Genomic DNA, 23,368 nt, shown 5'->3' on the forward strand with positions numbered 1-23,368 from the left:
AAATAGTTGATCATGGTTCATCACAGAGGTGGCTTCAAAAATTTTAGCAAGGGGTTCTCTGCCTGGTTGCTGGGTGGGCATGGCCATGGTGGGCGTGGCCTAATCGGCTTCCTGCACTATGGTGTGGGGGGGGCGTTTTTGCCCTTCTTGGGCTCTGGAACATTTCCTCGAGCCTCCAGGAGGGTGAAAATGGCCTTCCCAGGCTCTGGAGGCCCTCTGGAGGTTGGAAACGGGCCTGTTTCTGGCCTTTCCGAACTTCCGGTAGGCCTGGTTTTTGCCCTCCCCGAACATCCGTGCGTGCCCTGCACTTAGTTGCATCCAAAACAGGCTGCCTGGGGACACCTGGGAAGGGCGGAGTGGGTGGGGCGGGGCCAGCCAGGAATGGGATTTGGGGATTCTCCAAACTGCACAGAATCTTAGCTAGAGGTTCTCCCGAAATTCTGTGAACCCCCGTGAACCCCCAGTAGCCCACCCCTAGCCATACTTTGCAACATTTTAGCCATACTTTGCAACATTTTTTCCCTGTGACTTTCTGCTTCAAATCAGAAGAGTGTGCTATTTGTCTATCAGGAGCAACCCCTGCCCTTGATGTAGTGACATTACTCCTTTCTTGTTTGTTTGTTTTTAATTAATTTTTAATTAATTTCATTTCTTAGTGCTTAATACACATCGTGTTATCTGGGTTATTAAATTTGCTTAACAATACATATTACGTTCTTAATCTCCACCTCTTTTCTTCCAACCACTGGTAAAATAGATTCCATGTTTGATAAAATTCTGTACCTTCTTGCCGTTTCATTCTTAAGGTCAGTCTGTCCATTTCTGCGCACTCTAGTATCGACTTAATTATTTCTTCATCTTGGTTAAAAGGTAAAGATAAAGGTTCCTGTCACACATATGTGCTAGTCATCCCGACTCTAGGGGGACGGTGCTCATCTCCGTTTCAAAGCCGAAGAGCCAGCATTGTCCGAAGACGTCTCCGTGGTCATGTGGCCGGCATGATTCAACGCCAAAGGTGCACGGAATGCTGTTACCTTCCCACCAAAGTGGTCCTTATTTTTCTACTTGCATTTTTTATGTGCTTTCGAACTACTCAGTTGGCGGAAGCTGGGACAAGTAACGGAGCTCACCCCAATATGCGGCCCTAGGGATTCGAACCGCTGAACTGTCGACCTTTCGATCGACAAGCTCAGTGTCTTAGCCACTGAGCCACCGCATCCCTTCATCTCGGCTAGGTTAGCTAAAATGTTTAAAATGTGTTGAGCAAATGTTGGAAATGTGCCACAAAAAACAGGCACATATTATCATATGTGGTGGACTTGTGGCAAAGGAAAAAAAAATTGTGGAAAAAAATACATAAATGGCTAGAAAAGATGATTGGAAAGCAGGTAGATTTTAAACCTGAACTATTTTTTATTAGGTATAATATCAGGTAAACTTGATAAGAAAAGTATGTGTTTAATATTGCCCGTCTTGACAGAAGCGAGGATTGTATTTGTGCAAAGTTGGGGAAAAAATGAAGAAACAGTCCTTTCTTGTTAAACAGGGGAGGATGCTGTCACCTTCCTCTGCCAGTCCAACACGGATGGCGAACTGCAGTAGTGGCCAAGATTGTGGAAACCTTTTGGGAAAAGTGTATTTTTGAGGTATGATGGCTAATAATACCATATTTTTGGGAGAGTTTCAAGATAATCCTATTCCACTGCTAGAATGGCCTGGGAATAGCCCAGACCTTCACCCAATTGAAAATCGATGGAGCCGACTAAAGAAACTTGTTAATCAGAATCCCACCACTGATACCATCCCAGACTAATGCTTGTCCAATCTCTTCTTGGAAACCTCCAGTGATCGACCCACAACATCTGGAGCCAAACCCTTCGACTGATTATTCTCACAGTCGGGAAAATTCTCCTTAGTTCTCGGTTGGATCTCTCTTTAACGCTCCTCCGCCCGTTACCGTTACTATAGAGAAAACTGGATGGGAGAGGGTGGTTAGGCCGTTCCAAACAGCAACATATATTTTCTTTGCATTCTGGCATGATCTCCGCAATGCTTAAAATACCTTCCTGAAATCACGCTTGCTATGCAGAGGATACGTGCTATAAATAACAAGCGACTTCATAAAAATATACATACTATTTCTCGTAGGAAAGAGAATTCAACAGTTTCCAAACCAGCATTTTTTGTTAAAAGGATAAGAATAAATCATTCCCTATACCTAATGCAATGTATTGGTCGATCTCATATTGAGAAGGAGGAGGGAGAGAGGAAGAGGAGTGAGAGGGAGGGAGGGAGGGAGGGAAGGAGGGAGGAGGAGGAGGAGGAGGAGGAGAAGAAGAAGATGAAGAAGATGATGATGATTTATAGAATAGAATAGAATTTTATTGGCCAAGTGTGATTGGACACACAAGGAATTTGTCTTGGTGCATATGCTCTCAGTGTACATAAAAGAAAAGATACGTTCATCAAGGTACAACATTTACAACACAATTGATGATCAATATATCAATATAAATCATAAGGATTGCCAGCAACAAGTTATAGTCATACAGTCATAAGTGGAAAGAGATTGGTGATGGGAACTATGAAACGATTAATAGTAGTGCAGATTCAGTAAATAGTCTGACAGTGTTGAGGGAATTATTTGTTTAGCAGAGTGATTTATATTGATATTGTTTCCTGATTGCTTATTTGTAGCCTATGACTATCATTAAGTGTTGTATCATTAAGTATTAAATTTGTACCCTAAGACCATCATTAAGTGTTGTACGTGTTGTAACTTGATGAAAGTATCTTTTCTTTAATGTACACTGAGAGCATATGCACCAAGACAAATTCCTTGTGTGTCCAATCACACTTGGCCAATAAAAAAATTCTATTCTATTCTATTTTATTCTATTCTATTCGAAGAAGAAGAAGATTTATATTGATATTGTTTCCTGATTGCTTATTTGTAGCCTATGACTATCATTTAAGTGTTGTAAGTGTTGTACCTTGATGAAGGTATCTTTTCTTTTATGTACACTGAGAGCATATGCACCAAGACAAATTCCTTGTGTGTTCAATCACACTTGGCCAATAAAAAAATTCTATTCTATTCTATTCTATTCTATTAGAAGAAGAAGAAGAAGACGACGAAGAAGAAGAAGAAGAAGAAGAAGAAGAAGAAGAAGAAGAAGAAGAAGAAGAAGAAGAAGAAGAAGAAGACGACGAAGAAGAAAAGAAAAAAGAAAGAGAAGAGAGAGGAAAAGAGAGAGAGAGAAGAGGGGGGGGAAAGAGACTATTATCTCTCTTTATTTACAGAGAGACCTCTGAAGAAAGTCTGCTATAAGAAGGATGACTCAGAATTTCCTTTTAATTTAAATTACTCTGTGCTGTGTTACTGCGATTATTTGTATTCAATTTCATTCAGGGCCATTTTTTTAACCCAGTTCTTCTCTCTGCCACTTCAAAATCTACCTCAGCAATGATCTAATCTGAACCAACTTCATAACATGCTTTTCATATGCAATGGTTTAAAATTGGCCTCAGGCCTTCAATTCTCTTCCATAAACCAAACGCTCAGACTCCGGAGCCTTAGCTGCCAAACAGCTGCTAGAAACAAACCCACCCGGATCCAGATTTCTCTCTCTCTCTCTCTCTCTCTTTTAAGAGTAATAAAAGTTCAGCACAAAGGGAATGCGCAGAGGGCTAAAGGCAAAATGACTCTGCAGTGGGAAGGGAGCGTAAGTGCCATCATCGCTGGGAGCTTCTAGATCAAATAACGCCACCTGATCTTATGCTCAAATTTAAGCGGCGTGAGGCATGGAAAGACTGATATCATCACGTCAAGTGGATAGGCACCGTCGTTATTCTTTTGAAAACGGGCAGCCAGGAGATCCAGGCAGTTCAAATGAATATTAAGGGCTTATTGCAAGCTTAAGCTCTCTACGAGAATCTGAACTGCTAAGGGCCAAAGCAGATTGGTGCTCGATGAAAGCAGGGGTGAAATTCAATTTTTTTTTTTTACTACCGGTTCTGTGGGAGTGGCTTGGTAGGCGTGGTGTAGCTTGGTAGGTGTGGCAGGGGAAGGATACTGCAAAATCTCCATTCCTGGGGGAAGGATATTGTAAAATCTCCTTTCCCACCCCTCTCCAGGGGAAGGATACTGCAAAATCCCCATTCCCACCCTACTCCAGGGGAAGGATACTGCAAAATCCCCATTCCCACCCCACTCCAGGGGAAGGATACTGCAAAATCCCCATTCCCACCCCACTCCTGGGGAAAGGATATTGCAAAATCTCCATTACCACCCCACTCTGGGGCCAGCCAGAGGTGGTATTTGTTGGTTCTCCGAACTACTCAAAATTTCCGCTACAGGTTCTCCAGAACCTGTCAGAACCTGCTGGATTTCACCCCTGGATGAAAGTCAATGGAATTCAAGATGGGTTGGACTTAGACTTCTTGTGGGCTTGAAGGGTCTCGAGACTGCTAACACATTTGATCCCTCCCTCGGATTCATTTTGATCATCTCCTACATCACCCACCCCTCCACCTTGGCCCCCTCCTCTTCCATGGGTTCTTCTTTGCTGTCTTGGCGTCTGCTGGTAGAGTCAGTAGAATTCAAGGTGGGCTGGACTTAGCTCTCTGGTGGGCTTGAAAGGACTCAAGACTTATGATGCATTGACCCGCTCCCTCAGTCTCAGCCTGGTCATCTCCTACATTTTCTAACGTAATAAAATGGAGAAATAGATATGCTCGGCCCAGTGATAGGTTTCAAAATTTTTTACTACCGGTTCTGTAGGTGTGGCTTGGTGGGCGTGGCATGGCATGGCTTGGTGGGCATGGCTTGGTGGGCATGGCAGGGGAAGGATACTGTAAAATCTCCATTCTCTCCCCAATCCAGGGGAAGGTTACTGCAAAATCCCCATTTCCTCCCGATCAGCTGAGACTTGGGAGGCAGAGAATAGATGGGAGCGGGGCCAGTGAGAATTTCCACTACCGGTTCTCCAGAACTGGTCAGAACCTTCTGAAACCCACCTCAAAAGATGGAGCAGAGATTAAGAAATATCTAAAGCAGTTTGTCAAGATTAATCCTTCCAGGTTTGGAGACCCACAGATTTAATTCAGATTCCCATTTCTGGCAGAAAATGTGTTAAGAGGATATCTAGCCCCATCCTTTGCTTGAGTGAGGTTGCTTCTCTCTTTGATTAGTTTCCATCCATTATTTCTTGTCTTGCCTTCAGGTGCTTTGGAGAATAGCTTGACCCTCTCTTCTTAGTGGCAGCCACTCAAATACTGGAATACTGCTATCATGTCCTCCCTAATCCTTCTTTTCTCTAGACTGGCCATACCCAATTCCTGCAACCATTCTTCCTATGTTTTTCTCTCCCAGGCCCTAGTCTCCCCATGGGAAGGTTACTGCAAAATCCCCATTACATCCCAATCAGCTGGGACTCAGAAGGCAGAGAATAGATGGGGCCGGGGCCAGTCAGAGGTGGTATTTACCGGTTCTCCAAACTACTCAAAATTTCCGCTACCGCTTCTCCAGAACTGGTCAGAACCTGCTGAAACCCAGCTCTGAAGCAGGGGTGAAATGCTCCCAGTTCGGACCAGATCGGCCAATCTGGTAGCGATGGCGTTGGGTGGTTCTGAGAACCGGTAGCAAAAATCCCTGCCCCCCCCTCGCCCATGCCCACCCAATCGTCCCGTCACCCACTGCTTCTTTCCATCTCGCTCGCTTTTCCCATTTGATTGGTAGGAATAGGTTGTAAAAAAATGCTTTTAAAAGGTTAAAAAAAAGGCCCTGACAATCACAGCTGAGCCGCACGATCATCAGAGGGTTTTTTTTTTACTTTTAAAAGCATTTTTTACAACCTATTTGGCCGAATACACCCCCGCGCACTGTTTTACTTACCCCATGCCTCCTTTTGGTGTGCACTGCATGTGCATCTCGCATTTGGTGCGTTGCCACACAGCAGTGGGAGAGGGGGAATAGTTAGATGGGGTTTTGTAACCAAAACAATGAAGTTTTCCTGTGGGAACCAAGGACGTTCACACAGGTTGCTGGCCAGAGGAGGAGCCAGTAACGCAGCAACCGGCCAGCAACTGGATTGGACAGTGCGACCAATGACATAAGGGGGGCGGGCTTTTACTTTTAATTAGGTGAAAGCCGCGGGAAACCTCAGAGTCGACTTTCACCAGTTTGTGTCAAAATGATGTATCCGATCAACTGTTCTTTGAGGAACCCGAGTGCCAGGGAGTTTGTTTTCTATGGGTGCATTACTTGGAACGCTGACACACTGTTTATACATTGGGTTTTTATTTTTGTAATCTGCCCAGAGTCGCTGAGAGTGAGTGGGCGGCCCTATAAATTTTCTTAAATAATACTAAAAAAAAAAAATTGCGCTACGTGGACAGGTTCTCATATACATGAAGACTTTGGGGAAATCTCCCGTTAAGAACTGCGGAGAGTAAAATATCATGCCTGGCTCTGAGAAAGACACTTTGCTTTCCAGGGGAGGCTAAAATAATTAAATATCTGCCCAGATCCCATCTGGAAATAAGTTGTGCAAGCTGTAATGTGGGCTGGAACATGGCTGACCTCACTCTGGAATTCCATATCGAAGGCAAGTCCTCTAATGAGTCTTCCAGCCTAAGGGTGTTTCAAAAAGAGCACCGCTCGAGTGACAAGCCATCCCAGATACATTTCCCCAGAATTGCCTGTTGCCATGAAGATCGGAATTGGTTCTGTCAGGGAGAATCTCGACGTTAAGTCGCGAATAAACCACCATGCAATTTTAAGCGTGTAAACATGGGGGTAAGTTCAGTGGTTGCTGGAAAAGGATTACTGACTTCTTGGCACCTTTTGATGTTGTCATGGCCGTAGTTCCTCAATGAAGAAGCCAAATTTTAGAAGCTGAGATGCTGTTGCTGGAACCTCGCTCTGACAAGAGGACCGCTAAGCTTCCTATCCTTTGCCTTAATTTTAATGTTTTAGCTTTTAATGCCCGACGTAATAATGTTTAATGACTGCTCTTTAGGAGGCCAGATCCGGAAGATGAAACTCAAATACTTTGGCCACCTAATGAGAAGGAAGGATTCCCTGGAGAAGAGCCGAATGCTAGGAACGATGGAGGGCAAAAGAAGAAGAGGACGGCAGAGAACGAGGTGGCTGGATGGAGTCACGGAAGCAGTAGGCATGAGCTTAAATGGATTCCAGAGGATGGTAGAGGACAGGAAGGCCTGGAGGAACATTGTCCATGGGGTCACAATGAGTCAGACATGACTTCGCAACTAACAACAACAAATAATGTTTAAATCCTGTAATTGTTTTGTTCTGTTATTTATGGTAGTGTAGGAGAAGAGGAGCCTGAGGGTGGAGTCAAGAGAGGAATCAGCCTAGTATCATTACATTCCCACCAACCGTCTAAGTCCAATCTCTCTTGAATTCCATTGACTCTCATCTAATGACAATTTAGTGCTGTTACAGTAGTTGACTAGACTCTTGTGCAATAGGCATGAGCAATAAATCAGCTTAACTGGAATATGCCACACCCACCCAGCAACCAGACAGAGAACCCCTTGCTAAAATTTTTGAAGCCCACCCCTGCAACCATGCACCAGCCAGATTGTTACCCCCTTATCGGCACGATATTTTGGTTTGCTTTTCCTTCGGCTAAACAGCTGCCTCAGGGTGCTAATGTTTGATCCGGTGCTTCTTAAGGCTGATCCTTTTACAGCAGGGAGAGGCAGCAGCCTCTTTCAAGCAACCCAAGAGGGGCAGCGTTTTATCAGACCACCACTTGAACAGTAATGCATTCGGAAAGTGTTCCTTGAGAGGAGAAGAGACCCACTTCTTTTCAAAGAGCCGGGCTGGGTTGGGATTTGATTTATTTTTATCCCAAATTTCTGTCTTGTTGGAAAGGCAATGTAGCAAAGAGAATTCAACACGCTGGCGATCGTCCTAAAGACAAAGTGGTTCGAACAGAAGCGGAAGGATTAAAAATAGAATGAGAAAAAGCAGATTAAGACGCTGGAGAATGGTTAAAGCTCTTTGGCACAAAACGGGCAACTTAGGTCTTGGTTGATGTTGCCCATATTATACCTGCCAGCAGTCCCACAACAAAGGCCAGGGAGACTGGGAGTATTGGGACATATAGAGCACCCACCCATATCTTGAACCAGCAGAGCCTCAGTGGTGCAGTGGTTAGAGTGTGGTACTGCAGGCTACTTCTGCTGACTGCCGGTTGCCTGCAATTTGGCAGTTCAAATCTCACCAGACTCAGGGTCAACTCAGCCGTCCATCCTTCCGAGGTGAGTAAAATAAGGACCCAGATTGTTGGGGGCAATAGGCTGACTCTGTAAACTGCTTAGAGAGGGCTGAAAAGCACTGTGAAGCGGTATATAAGTCTAAGTGCTATTGCTATGGCAAGCTAACTCTGCCTACTGCCAGCAGTTCGATCCTGACCGGCTCAAGGTTGATTCAGCTTTCCATCCTTCCAAGGTGGGTAAAATGAGGACCCCAGATTTTGGGGGGCAATAGGCTGACTATGTAAACCGCTTAGAGAGGGCTGTAAAGCACTGTGAAGCGGTATATAAGTCTAAGTGCTGTTGCTAAATGCTATGGCTGACTGGGGAATTCTGGGAGTTGACGTCCACCCATCTTAAACTTGCTGAAGTTGAGAAACATTGGAGCTGAACGGGAGCTCTTAAGATCTTCTTTTGCAAGTACAAAAGCAAGCTAAACACTCGTTCTGTGTTGGCATCCTCTTTTTCTTCCTCAAATGAGAAAATCTTCCCTTGCTGACATTCATGAACTTTACGTACAAAAATCCAATTAGCGTTTGGAAGTCTTCCACACCTACACATACATCTGATATATGGTGTTAATATCAGAAGCCCGGCAGTCTGACAAATCAACAGACACACAGACATTAACAACATCTACGGACTATGCAAAAGAGACAATCAACCAGCCCAAAAGAGAAAAAAAGGCTCCAGCACCTCTCCACCAGTAAGCAGCACCCACATCAGCACAGATTTTTACTCGAAGGTTAACTTCAGACCAACGATCAAGTAAACAATACCCCAGTCCAGAAACTGCCAAAGAGCCATCAGTGAACAGCCCAACAGAAAACTCCCTAAGACTGTCCCCCACCCACCTACTCAGCTAGGCACGACATCAGAATATAAACTGACAGCAAACAACACTCCTTACTAGCAATGATGATGTTACCCAGTTAAGATAATGAAACTTCTGCAAGAAAACGAGCAAACTCAGAGAGCACCAACCCCAGAATCTTACTCCTCCTCCTCCTCCTCCTCCTCCTCTTCCTTTTCCTCCTCCTCCACTCTGGACTGCCGCTACCAACCTGCCTTCCATTGAGGACCTGTATACTGCACGAATCAAGAAGAGGGCCGTGAAAATATTTGCAGATCACTCACATCCTGGACATAAACTGTTTCAACTCCTACCCTCAAAACGACGCTATAGAGCACTGCACACCAGAACAACTAGACACAAGAACAGTTTTTCCCCCGAAGGCCATCACTCTGCTAAACAAATAATTCCATCAACACTGTCAAACTATTTACTGAATCTGCACTACTATTAATCTTCTCATCGTTCCCATCACCAATCTCTTTCCACTTATGACTGTATGACTGTAACTTTGTTGCTGGCAATCCTTATGATTTATATTGATATATTGACCATCAATTGTGTTGTAAGTGTTGTACCTTGAACGTATCTTTTCTTTTATGTACACTGAGAGCATATGCACCAAGACGTGCTCTATTAGCATAAATATTCCCCTACCTGCCAACATTTTGCTGTCGTAATTATAAAACAGAGGCACCCGTGTAAAATGGTTTGCCCTGATTTAGAAGGAGAAGTTAAAAAAAAGAAAAAAATAGCAGCGGTCCTATTATTCCTCCTGCACCCCCTTCTTCTTATAAATTCAAGAGCTCAATCGCCAACCTCAATTTTGACCCCAAAGATGTTAAGTTGACAGAATGAAAATGGGAAAGGAAAACAAACCCGGGAGGGGGGCGGGAGGGAAAAAAAGCCTTCTTCATAATTTCCTTGGGTTAAAGATAACATATTGGGTTTAAGTCCGTATAAAATATCAAATGCACTTTATATACAGAGGATCTATTCATGGGACTTTGCATAGGCAAATTATGCTACTAAACGCTTAATCCTAATGAAGCTTAAGTTTCAGTTCTAACAATAAAGCTTGCATGAAGCGGGCTAGGGTTGAAATGCAACTCTGGAACTAACTTGCATAATAAAGAATATAAAATCTTTAAGTAGTCAGAAAAAAAGGGTGATATTAATTGGACGCCCGGGATGCAAAATTAAGAAACGGGGTTTTTGCTACTGCAGCTGAAAGCTTCCTGCCAGAGGAGGGGGGGGGGAGGCAGAGAAAATTCACAGTAGCAAAGTCACATTAAATCCCCTTTCCCTCAATTTCCCTTCGTTACACGGCATTCTTGTGCGTGAAGAGTTTAAGGGAAATTCACACAGGCGAACTAAGCCATTTTATAACAACGGGCCATCTGTTGGTTCAACCCTGGCACCAGCTCACCAGGTTTAAGTTGGAGCCTTTCTCCAGCGCGGCCTCCACCTTGAATGAAATCTATGGCTGAAAACATGGTATATCAATAAAAGTTTGCATCACGTAGGCCATTGATGGCTAACCTTTTTGCCATCGCATGCCAAAAGCGGGGGGAGCGCAGGGCGGGGGTTGTGCGTGCGTGCCCACACCCATAATTATATGGGCCCCCTCCTCCACGCATGTACAGGTGACCTCCCACCACTTTTGACACACAATGGCCCGGTGGGCCTGTTTTTTGTTCTCCCCAGGCTCCAGAGCCTCTCTGTTGTGTCTCACCCAATCTCACCACAGCCGGGGCCTGCTTATCTGCTTCCGAACACGGAGGAATGTTCTAGTATGCCTCCCGGCCCCAGCCCTGGCTCCATGCCCAGACAGGCTGAAGAGGAGGAAATATCTCCAGCCCCCAGCTCTGGCTCCATGCCCAGGCAAACGGAGCAACTAGACCCCTCCCCCTCCTCCACAGCATGTGAGCCTGAGGAAGGTCAATTACCAACAGCTGCCGATTGGAGTGACCCTCGCGTCAGAAGACTTGATAGGTGGAGGCAACAGAAGGAAGGGAGGGGCAGGCCTGGATAAGTGCTGAGTCATGGAGCCACACCCCATGGCCTATATAAAGGATCTGCTTTCTGGCATTCTCTGAGTCAGGCAAAGTCTAAACATATCTTGCTGAAGTCACTTTCTGATCTCCTGCCTGCCCTGAGGCCTTTGCTAGGACTTTGGCAGAGCTGCCGAGGCACGCCTGATTCGGATTTCCCTGACCCGGCCGTCAGCAGAGGAGTGGGACACGACACTCTCTAAGAACCTGGGGAGGGACAAAACGGGCTTCCCCATCCCCCTGGAGGCCAACTGGAGGCTGGAAATGGCCCATTTGCCGACTTCCGGTCCCACTAGAAAGTGGCTCCGGAGCCTGGGGAGAGCAAAAACAGGATCTTTTCCCACCCCACACCAAGCCCTCTGGAAGCAGAAAACAGCCTGTTTCCCTACTTCTGGTGGGCCCAGAAGCCCCAAAAATCAGCTGGCCGGCACGCACATGCATGCCACACCTGAGCTTGCGTGCCCAACGATATGGCTCCGCGTGTCACCTGTGGCACACATGACATAGGTTCGCCATCATGGACGTAGGCAATGGACATTTCTGTTAATTGTCAGAAAGCACCCAGAAGACATACCTCTTCCAAAAAATGTTGCAAAGAAAACTCGCTACGACTCTTCCAGGCAGTTGTCAGGAGTCAAAAACTGACTTGAAGGTAATATGCTATATATTGACCAAGTAAAATTAGTCTGCATCAGTCAGTAACGAATATTAGCACTAATAATTATACCGTGCAAGCATCATGGCATCTTCCTCTCTATGAAGAGCCGTGGTGGTGCAGTGGTTAGAATGCAGTATCGCAGGCTAATTCTGCCGACTGCCAGCAGTTCGATCCTGACCGGCTCGAGGTTGACTCAGCCTTTCCATCCTTCCACGGTCAGTAAAATGAGGAGCCAGATTGCTGGGGGGAAAATAGGCTGACTCTGTAACCTGCATAAGGAGGGCTGTAAAGCACTGTGAAGCGGTATATAAGTCTAAATGCTATTGCTATACTATTTTTCACACTTACGACCACTGCAGCATCCCCATGGTCATCTGATCAAAATTCAGATGCTTGTCAACTGGTTCATATTTATAACGGTTGCTACGTCCTGGGTCATGTGAAAAACGGTCACATCAGTCACCGTTTTCAGTGCCGTCGTAACTTGGAACTGTTACTAAAGGAACTGTTGTAAGAGGTGGGCTACCTGCATATGCATCTAAGTGCTGTTGCTATTGCTATGGTAGCACAGCATGTGTTTAAAAACACCTGTAAGCAAAGGCAGAACTTCAGGTTTTGCCTCTTGCACAAGTATTGCTTGCATCTCGGCTCCGTTGTACACAATGGTGGTATTTTTTTTATTTTTTATTTTTTTTAAATTTGCATTTATATCCCGCCTTTCTCCAAAGACTCAGGGTGGTTTACACTATGTCAAGCAATAGTCTTCATCCATTTGTATATTATATACAAAGTCAACTTATTGCCCCCAACAATCTGGGTCCTCATTTTACCTACCTTATAAAGGATGGAAGGCTGAGTCAACCTTGGGCCTGGTGGGACTTGAACCTGCAGTAATTGCAAGCAGCTGCTGTTAATAACAGACTGCATTAGTCTGTTGAGCCACCAGAGGCCCCTCTGGTGTTCAGTTGGTTCAGACCGGTTCGGGCAAACCGGTAGTAGCGACCTGTGGGTGGTCCTGCCCACCCGCCCCGGCACTATGTCGTCCTCTTTAGCCACGTTTTCTAAACTGCAGGCATGCATGCAAGCCGCACACGTGAGCAAAGGAAGGTGCGCACACACATATTTTCAGTGCGTGGCGAACCGGTGATAAAATTATGTGAAACCCACCTGTGGTTGCACATGCTGTTGTTCATCCATCAGAAGCAGAGACCTCGACCTGCTCCAGACCTAAATCACTGTTATATCAAAGGCATTTGCCTTCGTAGAGGAACAGGCCGGCTGACCAACTTGCCTGTTTTTCCTGTTTCGACAATAGTATTTTTTGGCAAGGGCAAATACGCTGAGTGCTTTGTTTTTGCAGCCGAATGGCCAATCACAATCATTCACACGGCATTGCTCAATAAAATGTAATTTTGTTCATGCTCTTCACAATACCCTTGGGAGGGTTAGATTATATTCCATTCAAGGTTTTATTCAACGCCCAAGCCCTTCCTGAACTCATTCATTGTTGAGCCTATCCTGAAAACGTCGAGCTAATAAAAAGCTAAAAGACTTATTGGATAATTGTTGGATGGATCCCTTTGAAGTTTTTTTTTTTTTTGCTGGCCCGTAAAAGAAGCTAACAAAAACCATAACAGAGTCAGCCAGCATTCCATGACTGTTAGATCAGTATGCAATACCTCTGCCTGGACCAGTTGCGGTATGTAGCCAACAAGGTTTTACTCTTTTAAGCACCTCCTTCTTCCTTGGTGCTCTCGTTTACCGAAAACGTAGCCTAGTTTAATGAAAAGAAGGATTAGAGGCAGGGGTGGGAATTCAAAAATTTTAGCAACTGGTTCTTTAGTTGCTGGGTGGGCATGCCATGGTGAGCGTGGCCTACTTGGCCTCCTGCACCATGCTGGGAGGGGGCGTTTTTGCTCTCCCCAGGCTCCAGAGGTTTTCGTCAAGCCTCCGGGAGGATAAAAACGGGCTCCCCCAGGCTCCGGAGGCCCTCCAGACTTTCCAGACTTCTGGGAGGCCCATTTTTTGCCCTCCCAGGGCCTCCGCATGGGCTCTGCATTTACTTAGCATCCAAAATGGGCTGTGTGGAGACTCCCAGGATGGGAGGGCTGGGCTAGGCCAGCCAGTCCTTGCAACTACAAGTTCGGCGAACCAGATGTAAAATTAGCATCCGGTTTGCCCGAACCTGTCTGAACCGGGTGAATCCCACCCCTGATTAGAGATGACATGACAGCAGTATTCCAATAGCTCAGGGGCTGCCACAAAGAAGAGAGGATTCAACCTATTCTCCAAAGCGTGTAAAGGCAGGACAAGAAGCAACAGATGGAAACTCATCAAGGAAAGAAGCAACCTAGAACTAAGGAGACATTTTCTGACAGTGAGAACAATTAATCAGGGGAACAACAATTAATCAGAAGTTGTCGGTGCTCCAACACTGGAAGTTTTTAAGAAGAGATTGGACAACCAAATGATAGGGTCTCCTGCCTGAGCAGGGGGTTGGACTAGAAGGCTTCCAAGGACCCTTCCAGCTCAGTTATTTTGTTATATATTCAAGCATTCACAGCAATTCTTAAATAACTTTCTCATGGCAAAAAAACAACAGCAAAAACTCAGTTTCTATCTTAAACAGAGACAGAAAGAGGCAAATACATATATGCTCTTGCGATAAGTTGGGATGCTTTCTTCTGCACTAGTTCACCTCTTTGCAACAGCCAATAAAATGCTCTTCAGCGACACACAATTTTAAAAAAAAGTGATGTGAGCTAACGGAAATCACTTCCAGATTAATCACAAGGCGAAGATGCGATGCAGAGATTATATCTTCCTGGATCTCCTTCTCAATATTTTCTCCTCCTTCAACGGTGGGATGAGGGAATCAAAAGCAGAAAAGTTCATAAAAACGGGAACGGTTCCCTGCTCTGTTTTGTCGCACGTTGCAACAAACAGGAGATAAAACGATGCATGTCAGATGAAGAGGAAACACAATTGTCTAGTTGTGGCTAAGACGGGAGGAGTGGGGAATGCCTGGGTTCAGATCCAACAAGCAGATTTAAGAAAATTAAGAAAGTCTGAGCTCATGGTCATCATTTCTGAACAATAAAAATCCCATTTAAATTTGAACAGCTATCCCAAAGTATTACAGAAATAGGCCCCAACACTTTTATACCTCTATATAATCTCTCCACAAAGTTCGCAAAGTGCAAAGCCTATCGATCTACCGCCGAAGTCGTTGAAGGACATTTCTGATCCCAGAATCTTATGGATGATGGGACTATTCAACGAGTTACCGCTCTGGTTTTCAATACAGAATGTCCTCGACGTATGACCACAAATGCTGTATAATTTCTCCCATTCAGGACTGTTGCATATCTGAATTTGTACACATGACAGAAGGATAAAAAGCTCTGATTAACAAAAGAGAATAAACCAACAGGATGTTGGGAAAAACCCTGAAGACTCTCAATGCTAAACGAAATGTATTTCTCTCATAATCTAATTGCACTCTGGTTTCCAAGACGATTCCCACCAGAGACGTAAATGCATATTAAAACTAAGTCTAGAGAAATTGTGGGGGGGAGTCATTTATAGCTTCCATTCCATGGCAAGTATTTGCAATACAATACAGGAATACACACCATGCATTCAAGTCACATCCTGAAGTATTTTAGTTTTATCTTTTAGTAGTCTGCTGGTTTCCAGCTTAATTTAGATCATTCATAAACTTAATTCATAAGATAATTCTCTTTTTTTTCTCTCTTTCTCTTTCAATTTCTCTTTCTTTTTCTCTTTTTCTTTCTTTCTGTTTCTTTTTTCTCTTTCTCTTTCTTTTTCTTTCTCTTTTTTCTTTCTGTTTCTTTCTCTCTCTCTCTCTTTCTTTCTCTTTCTCTCTTTCTCTTTTTTCTTTCTTTCTGTTTCTTTTCTCTTTGTTTGTTTCTTTTCTTTCTCTTTTTCTTTCTTTCTGTTTCTCTCTCTCTCTCTTTCTTTCTCTTTCTCTCTTTCTCTTTTCTCTCTTTCTGTTTCTTTTTCTCTCTCTTTCTTTCTCTTTCTCTCTTTCTCTTTTTTCTTTCTGTTTCTGTTTCTCTTTTTCTTTCTCTTTCTTTCTCTTTCTTTCTTTCTCTGTTTTTTTTTCTCTCTCTCTCTCCCTCTCCTTGCCCCCAACACATATGGATGCACATATATACAGGTACTTCTCAACTTACAACAGTTGATTTAGCGACCGTTCGAAGGTACACAACGGCACTGAAAAATGCGACTTACTACCATTTTTCACAGTTATGACCTTCGCAGCACCCCCATGATCATGTGATCAAAATTCAGACGCTTGACAACTGACCAGTACTTATGACGGTTGCAGTATCCCGGGGTCACGTGATGCCCTTTTGCAACTTTCTGACAAGCAAAGTCCATAAACAGTCAAAATAATTTAAGGGTTAAGTTTGTAGATTGGAGCCAGGAAGAGCTAGATCCAAATCATCTCCAACCACAGAAGTTCACTTAGTGACAGTCACTCTCTCTGTGACTAACTATGGGACAATGGTGAAATCTGAACCGGTTTACTACCGGTTGGGTGGCTGCGCATGCGCTCTGTGGGTCAAATGCGAGGTGTGCATACACACACAGTGCACATCAAATGGAGGCATGGAAAGGAAGGTAAGTAGAACAGCGCATGGCGGGGGGAGTGATCAGCTGTGGCGTGCAATCGTTGGAGCCTTTTAAAAAACCTTTTTTAAAGCATTTTTTTACTATCTATTCGGCCGAATAGGTAAAATTTGTAAAATATTTTTTACAAAATATTGTAAAAAAATGCTTTTAAAAGTAAAAAAAAGGGCTCTGACGATCGCGCGGCTCAGCTGTGATTGTTAGGGCCTTTTTTTTTACCTTTTAAAAGCATTTTTTACAACCTATTCCTACCATTCGGGTGGGAAAAGCCAGCGAGCCAGAAAGAAGCAGCAAGCGGGTGATTGGGTGGGCACGGGCAGGGGAGCCAGGGATTTTTGCTACCAGTTCTCCAAACCACCTGCTGCCATCGCTACCGGATCAGCCGATGCGATCCGAACCGGGAGCGTTTCACCACTACTACGGGGCAAGATGAAGAAAAGACCCCCATGCAAGCCAGCTGAGCTCTTGAAAAGGAAAAGGCAGACACAAGCCAAACAAATAAGTTAAGCCAATTCCATAACCAATTACTGCCAACGCCAGTAGTAACAATAGTGAGCTACGGAACTGTTTAAATCTAATTGAGCGGTCCTTGGTGCTCTCTGAGCTTGGTTGTTTTCTTGCAAACCCTTCATTACCCCGACTAGGTAACATCATCAGTGCTGTTTCAGTGCTGTGTACTGGGGGAAAAAGATCATTACTTTAAAATATTTCCTAGTGGAAAATGCACAGAACTGGAAGTTTATTTTTGCTGGAAAATAAATCAATAGAAAAGCAGCTGTCAATAGAAAAGCATCAGCTGTCCTTTGTTGGAAGAAATATCCATCTGGGTTCAGTTCCAAGTGGGGACAAAGACACTGGAAACATGGAGACTGCTTGGAAAGATGGTTTAATGGTGGTCAGGATCACATGGCTTGAGTTCCTGAACAGAAAAGGGCTGAGATCCTGTGTGCTCCCTGGCTTTATGCTTTTTCTGAGCTTTGAACTTTCTGGGGCACAGGAAGAGTATCCTGATTGGTTGTCAAACTCCCAGGTGGTCTAGGGGTCTTAGCTAACATTGTAGGTTGTCCCTCAAGCTTGCCTGAGCTTTGCCATGTGGTGAGTTTCTGTTGCTAGATGGGTTCTATTATGTTGCAGATGATGATGGCCCATTGACAAAGGTGGGGAGAATGAGTTTCTACCTCTGACCCATTGACAAAGGTGGGGGGAAATGAGTGAGCTTGGCTGAGGCTTTAATGGCCCATTGACAAAGGTGGGGGGAGTCAGGAAGCTGCTTTGTCTTTAAAACATGTTTCTCCATTTCTCATCCAGGGAAATATATTCTGCCTTTTTAAATATTTTCTAAAATATTTCATTCTTCTAGGAGGGGGGTGGGTGCTAAATTCCTACACCTTTCTCTGGGCTCTGAGTTACTGGAAATGCCTCTCTTGAAATTTTACTGCTCAGTAGGAATATTTGTAAACATCCACCCATGGATTCAAGAAAGCAGAATTAAATTTTTTAAAAAACCAATAATAATAATAATCTACCACAGCAACAGCTGCTCACGTTGGTTAGGAGGTAAAATATTCTTCTAAAATTGCATTATTGTTATCAATAAGACAAAGGCTTATTAATTTGAAGGGTTTAACTTTCTGCAGCGGAGACTGAGTATTATACGAGCGACCAAGTTCTCTATATGGAAAAAAGAAAAAAAGAAAGAAAAGAAATGGACGAGACACAGTCTGGAAAAATCCATCTCAGTACTTCCAAATGGGTGTTATTCGCATTAACTTCTCACCTCTTCGTGGACAATTCACAACACAAGTGAAATAACGACTTTCGAAAACAGGAAGAAAGGAAAGAACCATTAAAAAAACAAATTCTTTGGCCTCCAGCTGGTTAGATGTTGAATCAGCCAAATGGGAAGAAAGCCAAAGTTTTTGCAATGTTGAGCCCAATACGAGTGGTTGATGAGGTTATGGTTTTTAGGGATCTTGGCTTTATTGTAATGCTATTTTATGATTTCTAGGTTTTATGGGATGGCGCAGTGGATAAAATGCAGTATTTCAGGCTAACTCTACCCACAGCCTGGAGTTTGATCCTGACCGGCTCATGGTTGACTCAGCCTTCCATCCTTCGAAGGTCAGTAAAATGAGGACCCAGATTGTTGGGGGCAATACGCTGACTCTGTAAACCACTCTGGGAGTGCAGCCAATGTCTTTTTTTAAAAAAATAATAATAATAATAAACTTACAGAGTCATGGACCACCATTGAAGATGAACAATTATGCAGATCAGAGTCATGTGAAATTTATACATCTAAACTGCAGCATTTTGGCCACTGCTGTTCTTCAGCTGGTTAAAAATCTTACAGAATGATATATGTCATGGCAGCAGAAACACACTGTAAGTCATTCCTCTCAAATCGACCAGAATTTTGGCACGGAAAAGTTCAGTGCAATAAGATTACGAGGCAATAGAAATTGACAATCTCAATAGAATAGAATAGAATAGAATAGAATAGAATAGAATTTTATTGGCCAAGTGTGATTGGACACACAAGGAATTTGTCTTGGTGCATGGTAAATGGTCAGTGGTAAATACCAACAGTTAACAGTTCACAACAGTCTTGTAATGAGAGCCTTCAGGGCATTTTGAACATAAGTTTACAATTCAGTTGGGTTAACTTAAATTCCATGCATTTGGAAACATAACTAGCTGGACGTTTTCTAGAAACCGTATTTCTCTATAGGTCATTTTCCAGTATAGTTATATTATTTTTTCTACCAACACTGAACATAAATCAAATACAGTGTGTATCAATACTCTTCTCCAATTTTTGTTTTGCACTAATCTCTCTAACCCAGGGGTCTCCAACTTTGGCAACTTTAAGCCTGGAGGACTTCAACTCCTAGAATTCTAGGAGCTGAAGTCCTCCAGGCTTAAAGTTGCCAAGGTTGGAGACCCCTGCTCTAACCCTTCACCTATATCTAAATATCCACTGTCAAGCACCCTGAACATCATGAAGCCTCCCCCACATCCAGCACATGCTTGCATAGCAATCTGTCATCTTGAAATCAACAGGAATATAAAAGGGGCCCCGTTTTAAATATTCCCCATAGTTAGCTAGACTGTGATCCATACAGAGAGCTGCAGGTGGTCATGCCCAGGGCTGGGCTATTGGGGGTTTGCAGAGGAACCTCTAGCAAAGATTCTGTGGCGTTCGGAGATCCCACAAATCCCACTCTTGGCTGTCCCCGCCCACCTCACCCCATCCCCGCCCATCCCACCCTGCCCCTCCCAGGAGTCTCCACATGGCCTATTTTGGATGCAGGGCATGCACGGAGGCTTGGGGAGGGGGCGAAAAATGGGCCTACCTGAAGTTTGGGAAGTCCTCCAGAGAGCCTCCAGGGCCTGTGGAGGCCGTTTTCACCCTCCCGGGGGCTCAAAGAAAGCCTCCAGAGCCCGGGGAGGGCAAAAAGCCCCCCACCCATGTGGTACAGGAGACCGACTAGGCCACGCCCACCATAGCTACACCCACCCAGCAACCGGACAGAGGATCCCTTGCTAAAAAATTTTAAGCCCCCCCTGGTCACCCCCGAAAAGCATCACTACGGATCCACACGTAAGCAACAGTGTCTATCTTCTCTTTCCTTGCTAGTCTCTATAACCCTCTTAGGTGTCAGGTGTTGTCACAGAAGTAAAGTGACCAGATTTCAGCGATGGCAAAGCAGGACACCATTGACCGGGGGGGGGGCCTGCGCATGTGCGCTGGGTCTCGCCACCTGGCTGAAGGAGGAGAAGCGGCTGCTGCACTGCTTCTCGGCTCTTCCAGGCAGCCTCCGGCGGGCGAAGTCAAACGGCATCTCTCCTCTGCCCGCTCTCGTGAGAGTGGGCGATCTCGTGAGAGCGGGCGGAGGAGAGATGCCGCTTGACGTCTGTAACACCCACTCCCCCGCCTCCTCCTCCTCCTCTTGCGTTGCCGCTTCCCATTTTCAGAATGGGAGTGAATGGAATCTGCATCTGAAGGTGGAACTTTTTTTAAAAAAAATTTAAAAAAAAAAACGGGACTTTTTTGAAATGCCGCGGGACACGGGACAAATTATTAAAAAGCGGGACTGTCCCGCCAAAAGCGGGACGTCTGGTCACCTTACACAGAAGCAATGACAACAACCTCTTTCTCCCCAGCCTCAGAAGTCCAGCTCATGGACCCATTCTCAACATCTGTAGAGAATTCTGTAGGTATGTGTCGATGGAGATTCTCAGTCATCCAGGTTACGGCTGGGGCTTCCATTCAAGAATGTCTTCCTCCAGGAAATCACATAGTTCAGTTGCCTTTTGAAAAAGCCCCTTTGGGGCTTTTTGTACAGGTTATACTGTAGAAGAACGAGCACTGTATAATTTTAGAGGGCCATTCAATCCAGTCGTGTTCAGGCAGTCCCAAAGGTTGCTTTTTTCAGGAGGCAACTGGACTTCCTTGTAAAGTTTTTAAAGATGTTTTGCTTCTCATCCAAGAAGCTTCTTCCGCTCTGATAGGATAATGGGGAATATTATCCTATCAGAAGGGCTTAATGGCTAAGACGCTGAGCTTGTCGATCGAAAAGGTCGGCAGTTCAGCGGTTCGAATCCCTAGTGCCACGTAACGGGGTGAGCCCCCGTTACTTGTCCCAGCTTCTGCAAACCTAGCAGTTCGAAAGCACGTAAAAAATGCAAGTAGAAAAAATAGGGACCACCTTTGGTGGGAAGGTCACAGCGTTCAGTGTGCCTTTGGAGTTGAGTCATGCCGGCCACATGACCACGGAGATGTCTTCGGACAGTGCTGGCTCTTCGGCTTTGAAACGGAGATGAGCACCACCCCCTAAAGTCGGGAACAACTAGCACATATGTGCGAGGGGAACCTTTACCTTTACCTTGTCCTATCAGAGCCGAAGAAGCTTCTTGGATGAGAAGCGAAAATGTCTTCAAAGAAAAAAAAAAAAAGGAAGTCCAGTTGCCTCCTGAAAAAAGCACCTTTGGGACAACCATGGCTTGGATGACTGAGAATCTCTACAGACATTTAATTTTCAGGCAGAAATCTGGTTTCTGGGTTTGTCAATTCCTTATGTTGACCTTATGGTGTATATTTCAAAATCCGTTCGTTTTGCTCAGGGTCTTCCACTATTGATATTGGCCTTGCAAATGGCCTTAAATAAATAAGCAGTTTTATTGTGGTCAGCTATTCCCAGTTTGATAGTGTCTGAGGAAACTTTAAAGGGAGGGAAAAACCATTCTACAATATAAAAACACATCAATACTCAATTGCTTCTAAAGCAGGACTGAACTCTCATCTTTCCTCTTTACTACCCCATGTAAATTCTGCCAAAAAATGGGGAGGAGTAAGAGCTGTTTAGATCACCAGAATATTAATTAGAAAGCTACCATTAGTCATAAAGTAAAAGCAGAGATTTGCGTAAGCTTTGCGGTTACACTGTCAATGCACAAGTATGTTGAAGATAACGCTAAATATTTCACAGACGAGTCTGCTTGACAAATTCATAACTGTCTTTTGGGGGGGAAACGGGGAGAGGTTCTGTATCTAATCTTCACCCAACTACAAGTCAGTTAAGTTACAAATGTGATGATTTCTTCTTCATGTTTGTCCTGCTGACCAAAACACTAGGGTACGATGAAGAACTCACAGAGAAGTTTTTTGCAAAGAATAGTTAAGCAACTATCTTATGTGGGAAATTGTAGATTCCTTTTGAAAGAGGAAGGAATTTATGACCCATAATTCCCAGCATAATTCTTCCATCCTTGCCTTTTGAGACAAGGGGCTTTAGGGAGGTCTTATGTCAGCAACATCTGGGTGGGCAGAGGTTTTACCATAAGGTAACAACTGTCTAGAGCAGAGATTCTCAACTTTGGCAGCGTATAGGTGGGTGGACTTCAATTCCTAGAGTTCCTCAGACAGTAGGAAACCCATTCTCAGTGAGTTCTTTGTGGTATTCTTAGAGCTTTGGTCAATGGGACAAACATGAAGGAGAATGACTAACTGTTGTGGTCTGCCAGCAGCCCATGGAGCTAGCAGCGGAGTCAGACAGTGAGGAGGCTGGGGAGGACAATAGGTCAGTCCTGGAATCAAGGGAAAGCCCAGACGAGGGCTTTGTGTCGGAGGCAGAGATGGGGCCAGGGCCATTTGGGAGCAGTGCGCGGACTCCGGAGCCTCCAGAGGCGGACAGCAGAGAGGCAGAGGAACAGGAGGAGCCTGTTCCTAGTGCACACATGAGAAGAGCTGCCAGAAGGCAAGAGCAGCTAAAGCAAAAAGGACGACTCGGGAGTAAGGCCAGGAAATGATTGGCCACTCCCATAAGGCTTAAAAGAGCAGCAATGGCTCTTGGGCTCTTTGTAGGAAAGCAACGTTGCTACATTTGTTTCTAGTCGTTGTTGTTCTCTTGTTTCTGAACTTCATGGGGCTTTGCCAAGAAAAGCCTTTGTCAGGGTGCCAAAGAAGACAAAGGTTTGTGATAAGACCAAAGGACTTTTGCTGAAGGACTTTGTTTTGGAATTAATTTGAACTAAGCCGGAAATGAAGTAATTCCCAGCTGTTATAATAAAATAGGGTTGTTTAAGACTAATTGTGTCTTTTATGCCTAAGTGAGCCTAGGTCACAACACTAACAGAAATTCTGGGAGTTGAAGTCCACACATCTTAAAGTCGCCAAGGTTGAGAAACATTGACCTAGAAATGTTATTTACTGAGTTTGAATGATCTGGAAAAGCTCTCAATGCAACATTGCTCCTCTGATTACTGAAGATAAAAGTTACAACACTTAGTGTGCTACCTGGTCTGGGCATAGCTAGTCTAGTGAAGAGAAGGACCAGGGGAGACAGGATAGCA

The 23,368-nt window shown here is 44.5% G+C and overlaps 1 protein-coding gene across 14 annotated transcripts in view; it reads right to left on the reverse strand.

Moving 5' to 3' along the window:
• ADAMTSL3 (ADAMTS like 3) overlaps window positions 1-23,368 on the reverse strand; it is a 214,925-nt gene that overhangs the window by 179,337 nt on the left and 12,220 nt on the right. The window contains exon 1 of one of the 14 annotated variants that reach the window (XM_058155761.1): window positions 13,022-13,165. The exons of the other annotated variants lie outside the window; for them this stretch is intronic. Coding sequence (XP_058011744.1) covers window positions 13,022-13,051 — 30 coding nt within the window. The 5' untranslated portion in view covers window positions 13,052-13,165. Of the gene's footprint in view, window positions 1-13,021; window positions 13,166-23,368 lie in introns of those variants that run through there. 14 annotated transcript variants of the gene reach the window in all.

Source organism: Ahaetulla prasina, chromosome 13, assembly GCF_028640845.1.
Source record: "Ahaetulla prasina isolate Xishuangbanna chromosome 13, ASM2864084v1, whole genome shotgun sequence".
Taxonomy (NCBI): domain Eukaryota; kingdom Metazoa; phylum Chordata; class Lepidosauria; order Squamata; family Colubridae; genus Ahaetulla; species Ahaetulla prasina.